At 39.7% G+C, this 10,782-nt stretch overlaps 1 protein-coding gene across 1 annotated transcript; it reads left to right on the forward strand.

Annotated features, from left to right (window-relative positions):
- The first annotated feature begins 4,817 nt into the window (after positions 1-4,817).
- On the forward strand, positions 4,818-7,150 carry LOC121883452 (fibroblast growth factor-binding protein 1-like). Its single transcript, XM_042391734.1, has 2 exons — positions 4,818-4,901; positions 5,242-7,150. The coding sequence occupies exon 2, from the start codon at positions 5,267-5,269 to the stop codon at positions 5,981-5,983; it is 717 nt and encodes a 238-aa protein (XP_042247668.1). The 5' UTR covers positions 4,818-4,901; positions 5,242-5,266; the 3' UTR covers positions 5,984-7,150.
- Positions 7,151-10,782: the final 3,632 nt, after the last annotated feature.

Consider the following 10,782-nt stretch of genomic DNA (forward strand, 5'->3'; position numbering starts at 1 on the left):
TGATTGTACAGTGTGCCTTAAGCATTCTGGTTAACATATCAAGGGCACAAGATTTAATGTAATGTAATGTATAATGTATGTATGCTTATATATACATTTTTATTGGGCTACACACAGTCACCATTATTAATTCAGGATGAGGTTGCTGTTGAACTTCTAGCTTCCACAAGATGGTGCTGCTGAGCAGAGAGGACATGGAGGGAGGACATGTTGACTTTTAAAATTGTTTTCATTTTTCTGTCTCCTACACACACACAATCGTGTTTCCATCACTTCAGAGGACATTACATTACATACATTTCCTGGAGACTTACCTTAACCTTATCTTAAGTTTAAACCAAGACTTCATCTTAAAATTTAATGATTTATGTTATGGGGATTTGATCTTTGTCCCCAAAAGGAAGACAAATTCCCACAGTGTGACTGTATGAATGTGTTATGTCCCCACAACATGAGTAATACAAGTACATACACACACACACACACACACACACACACACACACACACACACACACTTAACAAACTGCACAGTCTCATTAGTGAATGTGTTAAAATAACAAATTCTATTATTTTGCAACAAGTTACTTATTTAACTGCATATAAATTAACTTGCGCTTTCCTTTATCTGACGTACAGCTCTTGTCTACATTTATTTAAGAAAACGGTTTATTATTTTTTACGTAAAATGAAAATGTATAAACATTTTCTCAAAATGAGGACCGGCCTAAATGTCCTCACTCTACAAAAATCTCATCATTTCAAAGGTCTAAAACTCTAATTAGTCCCTCATTGACATAATGCATTCCCAAACCTCTTACCCAAACCTTAACCATCACAACTACATGCCTAACCTGAACCTGAACCTGAACCTGAACTTGAACCTGACCCTAATTCTTACCTTAACCTTAAAACCAAGTCTCAACCCTCAAACATCCCTTTGAAGTTATGAGTTAAAATGTCCTCACTGTGATGGTTTCAAACTCCAATTTGTCCTCACAAAGACAGAAATATAATCACAGCTTCCCTGTTTACTTTCACTAAATCTTCTACTACTGTTTCACCACAGTGACTCACAGTGATAAACTACTCGTAAGATTACTGGACACGTGCCCATGTGAGACTTATGTGGCTCCTTCCTCATTATTATCAAGTCTTTGTTCCTACCTTCAGCAGCTGCGTCATTCCTGTAATGAGAGGTGATGACAGGGTGGGGTGGCCTTTCCCTTGTAGAAAGTAAATGATGTGTAAATAACACCAAAAATAATATGTAAGTTCATAAGTTCAGAATATTTAATTAAGACTTCATTCAGTGTCTTTCTATTCAGTGTTCAAAAACTATAATGAGACTGAAGTCTGCATGTTCACTCCTATATTAATCCAAACATGCCAATTTTAGTGGTGTTTAATCAATACAAATCCTTGGTTTGGTCTGTAATCTGAAAAGGACATTTAGTTTAACATACAGACAAAACTTCTGTATGTTTCAACTTTCCTGAAAGAGCGACTACAGAGAGAAATGCTGTAGATGAAGGAACAGGGGCTGCTACGTCTTTCTCATTGCAGATACTTTGAAAAAAATTCAGAAAAAAGGGAGGGAGCCATAAGATTCTCAATATGTACACGAATACGGGCACCAACTGACATGAAGAACACAGAAAAGGCTTCGATCAGAAGCTACTCTGGATCGCAACGTGTTTCAAGCTTGGCGCTCTTCCTCAGGCAGTGTAGTTTTATGCTAAAGTGTCTCCAGAAACAGGGAAAAGGCAGGACATGATGTTGTAAATACATCAAACTGTGAAACCATGTATATACAAAACAATGATAGGATTTTAATATTGTTGATAAAGAGTATTCAACATGTTGCCTTTAAGCTTAGTGATATATCAAATACAAGAACATATGTAGTCTGGTGGTAGCCCACTCGCTAAGTCAAAACAAGGTGATCAGACACAATATACAGAACTATATACACATATATTGTAAGAGGGGGTTAGATGAAACGACACAGATCTAATTGCTCATAAAGTCCATGGAGAGACACTGCTCACTGGGAAGCCTTTTCCCCACTGTTTTCCTGTGGATTTCTGGGTATTTTCGACTTGTCATATATCACACCAAAAGCACAGATGTAACTGATAACATTAATAATGACTCTGGTCCACTGAGGTGCCCCCGTAAGTCATGCGTACTGCCAGTACCAGTATACAAAATAACAGGGCTCTGGACCTGGAACACCTTGTTATTAGTGACACACCTGTTGTACAAGCAGCAATGTCTTCTGTGAGAAAAGGCTGATGAACAGGGATTACACTAGTTTAGGCATGTGCATTCATGATTCTGACAATAGAAAATGAGTGTTGTAATAAACAGGCGGAAAAATTTGAAACTGACGCTGCCAACAAAAATGAAGGCTCCACCATGTGACAAGACGAAATACAGGAAGGACTGAATGTCAAAATGCTGTGAACGAGTTAACTCTGTGGACAACCAGCTGAGAGTTTATGGGGAGAGAAGGAGCTGACGGACATCTGGTAAATGTGTCAATGTTTGATAGACAGAGGTGCTAAAGGCCAAAGTGTGAAAGCAGACATTTCTAAAAACTTGCTAAGACAAGACAAACATTATTCAGTGTACTATATCCAATATCCTCAAAAGCAATTGTCCAATCAGAAAACAGTCATGACTGGTGTAATTTTTCACCAGAGCAGCGATGAATTTGCACAAGAAATTGCTATAATTTAATAAACATTTTACAGGAAGACATTTTGTCACAGTAGAAAAAGCTCAGGTGTATTTAGCTGCTTCAGTTTCAGGGTCCTGATGTTGTGCATGCCGGCTCACTATCACACTATCACGGCTTACTGGGACACTTGCAGAGGCATCGTTGATGTTATTAGTAACACCTGTGCTTTTCCTACTATGACAAGTCAAACTGTCTGCTATGAAAAAGGCCTAAAACTGTATATTTTACTATAGTCAAGATTATTTAAGGCCTTGACATCAGATCATTTCTGTCATTTTAAGGCTTTTCAATAGACGCTTTTGCTATATACAAGACACGTTTCCTTCCAGTGTTTGATTCTCTCCAGTTTATACACTCCTATAATTAGCCTGTTAAAGAACCATAAAAAAGAAGTTCCTCTGTTTTATTATTTGAGCAGTGCGGTTCTCATAGCAGTATTAGCAGTACAGAGCAGTGGTGGATGATTTTGTGGAGTGGTCTGGAAGAAATCATCTGCGTCTGAACATGGCCAAGATCTGGGAGACGGTGATCGACTTCAGAAGGAAGAGGACGGCTACACAACCCCTGTGCATTCTGGGAGAGGATGTTGGCGTGATGGAGGACTACAATTACCTGGGCATCCACATTGACAGCAGACTGAACTGGAAGACCAACACTGAGGCTGAGAAAGCTGAGATGATTCAATGTTTGCAGCAAGATTTTGGAAATCTTCTACCGGTCTGTTGCGGCCAATGCACTGAACCTCACTGTAGTCTGCTGGGGGAGCCGGCGACACCAACAGACTTAATAAACTGACCGGCTCCGTAATTGGCTGCAAACCAGACACCTTTGAAGTTATGGTGGAAAGGAGGACACTGAATAATTATGGATAATCCTGACCTGCCTCTCCACCACCTACTGGACAGACAGTGGAGCACTTTCTCTAATAGACTGGTTCAGCTTCAGGAAATCTTTCCTGCTAAAAGCAATAATTATATGTTGTGTTAATTTTTCTATAGATATATATTTCTCTCTTCTAGTGTTGATATGTATATTTTCTGTGTATTTACTGTCCTGTGCAGTGGATAACCTGCTGCTGTAACACAAGAAAAGTACATCAATAAAGTACATCTATCTATCTATCTATCTATCTATCTATCTATCTATCTATCTATCTATCTATCTGTCTGTCTGTCTGTCTGTCTGTCTGTCTGTCTGTCTATCTATCTATCTATCTCTCTATCTATCTATCTTAATACATAGGAAAGTGCTCATTTAATTTTCATTTCTTACCAGAAAAAAATGAAAAAACATTACCAGCTGTGGGCCTGACTAGTAACTATGCGGACAAAGCAATAAAACAGCAAAAAGACCAACAGAAAGTTTAAGATGAATGACGTGAGGTCATTAAATGTGTTTTTTTGTCCAATAAAACTTCAAAATATTCCATCTGCTGTCATGTAAGACCAAGAAAGGCAGCCAATTATCACATTTAAGAAACCAGTAAAGTGTTGGCATTTTTGATTTAAAATGACTCTGTTCTTAACTTTTTAATTTCCTTTGAAACGTTTCTTTGAAATTGCATTTTAATGCTTTTAAGCTGTTCTCATTTGTTTTACGTTTTAATGCATTAAAGCACTTTTAATTGCTCTTGTGTATGAAACGTGCTACATAAATAAAACCTGCCTCAAACAACTAATTGATTATCAAAACAGTCGCTGATTAATATTCTTCCAACTGCTAATAACAATATCTTAGCTCCTCGCGGCTGAACGCAGCAGCGGATTGGTGGAGAGTCGCAGTCGAGCCCCCCAAGACGCGTCCTCGTGTGCCTGCGCATGCGTGTGAGGTGGAGTTAAAATGTGGTAATCTGCCTTTTTAAACTCTTCACAATAACCAGTGTAAACACGCACATCCATCATCAGTTCCAGTTTACAGCCTCTTTGATCTTCAGATGAACTTTGTGTGTCAGGAAGGCGGGAGTTCACCGCATTCCCTTCCTCCTGAAAGCATGACTGCAAAGATTTCTCTCAATGGATTTGCGTGCTCGTGTGTGTGTGTGTGTGTTATTGGGCGGGAGAGGTGGGCGTGCCGCAGCATTTATGTATGAAAGCCATGTGCGAGACCACGGAGAGCCACAAGCAGCAGCTTTACGCACAGCGACACTTGTTATTTTTGGTGAGTAGAATAAAAAAGAGAAGTTGTGACTTTCTGTGTATGTATGAATCTTTGCTCCTCACTACAGTTTCTAAAAGTTCAGCTCTGGATCTGCAGCTTTTTAAATGCGTAATTTGGCACAACGCCATCGTCAGCCAGGGGAACAGCATTTATTTATTACCAATTTCTTATATAAATCACTTTTTATTTCTCTGGATGCCGTCTTTAGTGGGAAAAAACGTTTATATTTTCTGTTTTGCATTTTTGAACATTTTGTACTCAATAATGACATCACACCAGTTTATTAACCACGTGCGTCACCGAGGTCCCTAAACGTCTTTAACCATCCTCTGTCCTCCAGGTGAGACTTTATCTACTGTAAGAAGATGTTACTGCTGAGGACTTTGGCTCCGTGTTTGCTGATGGCCTTCCTCGCGCAGCAGGTCTCTCTGTCCTCTGGTGCGCGCGGTAAAGGACGCACTGCAGAGGAGCGCGGAGCGGACCGGACCGTGACTCCAGCGCCGGGCAGAGCGCAGAGGAGCGGAGGCAAAGGCGCAGCACCAGCAGCAGCCGCGACTGGCCGCGGGAAGTTCTCCACCAAGGACAAGATGCAGTGCACGTGGGGGGCGAGAGACGTCGGTGACACCGTGAAGCTGTCGGTCAAATGCGAGAACCCGGAGGCGCGCGTCAAAGGCGGAGTCACTGAGCTCAGGTGTGACTACAACGCCAAACCTCAGAGCTGCCCGGGCTACCAGTCCGACCCCAGGGGCTTCTGGAAACAGGTGGCGCGAGCGCTCAAAAAGCTTAAGGGCAAACTGTGCAAGGATGAACGCGCGCTGGTGAGGACCGGCATGTGCAAGCGCGCGCCCCGGGATGCACACTTCAAACTTGACATCTCCAGCTCCGTGGCCTCCGCTCAGTCCGGAGATGTGGAGCCTCCCAGGCCGCCGCCACCTCGACGCGCCTCCACCGCGGCTCCTGCCGGATCGACAGCGTGCACGAGGCGCGCGGACCACCGGCAGAAGGCTGAAGAGTACTGCAACAGCGCGTGGGCCAGCGTGTGCTCTTTCTTTTTCTCCATGCTGCAAAGTGACGACTGTTAACTTCAGGAGGGACGTGAGGACATGAGATGACTGACAGCAGAGAAATCCGTTCAGGACTCCTCGTGTTTATAGAAAGTGCATACGTCACACACATTTTAATCGGTAATCAATACAAACTGCAGAAGTGAATGATTCTCAGTCACCAAGTTCACGCAGGTGCGCATATTAACGGGTATTTGTCAGTTGTTCTGCTGTGAATGTGGCTCAGCAAATCTGAACTGAAGATTTATAATTTGCATTATATTAGTAAATAGTAAATTATCACCAGTGGTGGAAAGTAACAGATCTTCATTTATTTGTACTTTATGCTACTTTATCCTTCTACTCAGAGTTTATACCATTGAGATTATGATGTATTGTTATAGATTTAACGACACAAAAGTTCATAAAGCAGTTAAAATCAGATTTATATGATGCCAGCTACATTAAAATCATGTTTACAAACTGTATGATGTAAATAATGTAAGATATACACAAATAACACTTAAAACAATACATTAAAAAGTCAAAAGATGATGTTAAAAAGAACATTTGCTCAAGTGAAGCTGCAGACATTTCATCAGCAAATTGTACTTAAATATTTTCTTTTTAACATTTTCTTTTCAGTTTTTAACATATTGAGGCAGAAGACACAATGCAGTTATAACAAACTACAAACATACACACTCACAGAGTCACTAAAACACAATAGATAAAAGATGTAATCTGGATTTTGATAAGTGTGATTGGTGAACACCTCCATAATGAATCAGCTGGTTTCTACCACTGATCGAGTGTAAATCTCTCAGTGCCTCGTTCACCACTCCTCACGTCTTTCAGGTTTTACATGTGACTCCATAAGATGATCACTAAACACAGATGGCGCCTTGTGATGTCACAAAATGACTCAGAATGCTCTGAAAAGGTTTTGAATCTTGGATCTGAGTGAAAAATTTAAATGTGTTTACTTGTAATGGAGTGTTTGTACCTTGTGCTGTTGCTATTTTTTACTGTAGTAAAGAACTTGAATGCTTCTTCCACCGCTGTTTATCACACAGAAATGAAGATTGATGATTATGTAGAGTTGTAGTTTGTTCTACCTCTGGTTCATTTTATCAATCAACCACGATTAGCATATAAACATCACTGTATATATGCACTACAAATAAATATTTTCTATTTATACAATGTGCTTTGTTTTCTATACCAGTATGAAACATGTGACTGTGTACACATAACTACTCAATCTCCATTTTATTAAGCAAATTTAGTTTATTATTGAGCCCCTTTTGAGTCAGGTTTTATTAAAACAAGTGAAAAAACTTCAAATATTTTCTAAAAATGACTTTTAGTATCTCAAAAGGAGGACGAATAAGGCTGATCACTGCACTGAAATCAAGAAAAATGACAGCAACTCTTTAAAGAAGTTGATTTGTGTTGGAAAAAGGATGAAATAGTTTGATTTTTTTTCACTTGTTTTAAGAAAATAACACTTTTAGGACTTAATAATGAACAAAAGTTGCTTTTCTTTTAGCAGTGTCATCATATATTATCAAGAGCAAAAGTAAAACATCATCTACTTTCCTGTAATCTCAAGCTTAGTTCAGTGTTTGACGTAACAAACACGCTTTTCTGCAGACTTCTCACCCACTGCCATCAGATTAAAGCACCACACACTCATAATGAAACACTTTGGGTTTTTTTTAATGCACACAAGTGGAGCGATTGTACACGGCGGCTGAATATAGTGGTTGTTCCTCCAGTTTCCTTCTTTAATTACTAACACAGCTGCATTAGAGTAGAGACCATTTCTATAAAGGAAGATTGAAGGTAAAGACGTCTCTAATCCAGCTGTGTGTGTTTGTGTGTGTGTGTAAAATGTGTAATCCCGGAACAAGTGCAACCCCAGATGTGGATTTTATGTTTTCCTGTCGGCTCTTGACCTTCATCACCTCTCACCTGCTGCTCTTTGTCCCCTCAGACAGACACTTTAAAAAAAAAAAGCCAACTGGAGAACGATTTCCACCTTTCTTTTTTTTTCACGGAAGTCAGCTCTCTTTGATGGCACAAAAGGGATTTATGTAGACATATTGTTTTACGGACCACTTCTCCAGAACTGAAGGACACATTCCAGCACCACCACACAGGCAGGGAGGAAGTAGTTAGAGGTTAGAGGTCAAGGGTGAAGAAGGAAATGAGGATACCATCCTGCTGTAAGGGTCAGACGCCTCCTCCCCACCTCTACTACTACGAGTCATGTGGGTTTATTTCTTTTATCTTCTGGCTCTTTGATCAAAAGAAGATCCACTGGCGGGGTAATGTACTCCAGGATCAGTTCAGTTTAGAGAGTGGTTGAACTGCGGCATTGTAAATCACATTCAGGATGGAGCTTTTAACCCAAACTCCACTTCAAAAGGTTGAGTTTTGCAGTTTTTAGCTGTGGACTTGGATAATAATATTTACCTGTGCTCATACAGTATGTGTACTCTGCCATCTGAGCATGATTACAACAAAGCAAGAAAGAGAAAACAGGAAAACAAACAAATAAAATACAGCAAGGAGAGTAACCTGAGTACCCAACCAATTTCCCTCCTGTTCCTGTAGAAGATATACATGTTACATGATAGATGTGTTTGACAGATAGTGTATGTAACCACATCTTTAAAGGATAGGTCAACAATTTTTCAACTTTTTCCTAACACAACAGCCAAGTTCCCATTATTGTGAACATTGAAACATGTTTTTCCTGCTGTAATCGTCCCTCCTGTTCATAGAAGATCCCTTCCAAACATGCTTACAATGTAAGTGATGGGGGACAAAATCCACAGTCCTCAATCTGTGCAAAAATGTATTTAAAAGTTTATTTGGAGCTAATATGAAGATTCAGCCATCCAAATGAGTCAAATCAAGGAGATATCATTCAACAGTACAGTCTTTTTAGTGACAAAGTCCCTCTTTTTGTTGCAATCCTTCCAATGTGGAAAATATCTGATTTGGACTGTGGATTTTGTTCCCCATCACTAACATTGTACGCACATTTAAAGGGGATCTTCTAATGTTCAGTATGAACAGGAAGAATGATTACAGCAAACTAAACCTGTTTCAATGTTCATTTGGGCTCCTGATTGTTGTTTTAAGACAGACGTGAACCAAACCTTTAACACCTAATCTCCAACGGACAGTTAGTCCAGATTTCCAACAATATTAACTTGATTTCTGGTCGATTTGTCTGTTTCTGTATTAGGTTTTACAACAGTTGGTCAGACAAAACAAGCACTTTAAAGACGTCACCTTAGGCTCTGGAAAGTTGTGGTGAACACTAGTTATTATTTTCTGACATTTTACGCACAAATGGTTAATGAATTAATTGTAAAAAAAAAAAAAAGAAAAACTGAATAATTGATTCTCTTAAACTCTTAGAAGGACCATCCCAATGTTTGAAAAGACTGTGTTTGTGCGAGATGAAAGACAACATTATGGCAAGGGATTTCTTATGATGTGGTATTTATAGTGATTTATAGTCACATGATGAATCAGTGAAACGTATCTAAGGGATACAGAAACGGCGTCAGACACCACCCTGATGGAGGAGAGATAGCCGAAAACATTTGGTGAATAAAATGTACACTGGTTACACTGGTCACACTGGTCTGCACCTCGCTGTGTGTGCGTTCTCAGAGCAGAAAACTGCCTTTGAACCACAATCACTGAGACTCCAGAGTCGGTACTTATAGGAGACCCTCTGTAGTGAACTGTGGGAGAAAAGTGCTTTAAGTGGTTTCTGTGGCTTTTTCATGTATGTACATTAAAGAACTGTGATAGTAAAAAACAAAGAGAATGACTGTGACTGAAAATAGAATTAAAATAAAAACAAATGTTCTATTTTTTTCATGCAGTTGAGCAAAACAAACCTCAGACCTCATTACAGAGTCATTACATGTGGGGTGGGTGTGGTCATGGTGTAGCTTCCTGTTCGCGTTAAGGCCGTTTGATTCACACACTCAAACATCAACAGGTCAGCAGGTCTGATGAAAGAATGTTAAACACTGATAAAAAACAACTATTTGACTGTCAGATCAGTAACATGTTTGATTTTAAGCAGTGTCAACTTGTGCATCCTGATACGTAAAGACGCACAAATTTTCAAAATCACAGTGAGGCTTTGCTCCAAAGTAGACAATGATCAAAGTGGGAGGAAAAAAACATCATTTTCATTCTGCATTTTGTATGACATCCATGTTATTTTACCTTTGTTTATTTGACACAATCAAAGAGAAAGAGAGAGAGGTCAAACATATCTACAAAATGTCAAGAATCCCACAAGAAACTCCAAGACTTATTTCTATTGTTGTCCTTGATGTAACAGTCTGGTCGCCAGAATAAAACATTGGCATTGTACTTTTCTGGAAACCACGGATACGTTGAATATCTACATTTCAACATGTGTAATATGTAGCATATCAACATTTCTAAAAGTGACTTTCTTATTAGGAGGAGAAGAGGTCGGTGGATAGTTAGGAAGTTTGTTGGCGGAAAGTTGTAAATCAGCAGAGAGTACGATTCAAGACCACCTTGAAATCACCTCAAAACCGATGCCCGCTACCCGTTTCAACCGACAAAACCGGGTGTTTTTAGCTAGACGTCAGGACATTTGCAGCTGTCCAAACCATGATCTTTCCCTAACCCTAACCAAGTGGTTTTTAAACTTAACCAGACCTCAACCACAGTGTTGTCACATCATAAAACATCATTATTCAGCTGATAACGGCCGACATTGAAACATAGACATTCAACATATTTGTGGTTCGCAGAAATGTACA

Source organism: Thunnus maccoyii, chromosome 2 (genome assembly GCF_910596095.1).
Source record: "Thunnus maccoyii chromosome 2, fThuMac1.1, whole genome shotgun sequence".
NCBI classification, from domain to species: Eukaryota; Metazoa; Chordata; class Actinopteri; order Scombriformes; family Scombridae; genus Thunnus; species Thunnus maccoyii.

Coding starts and splice junctions, on each gene's coding strand:
- LOC121883452 (XM_042391734.1), top strand. CDS start 5,267: ATGTTACTGCTGAGGACTTTGGCTCCGTGTTTGCTGATGGCCTTCCTC.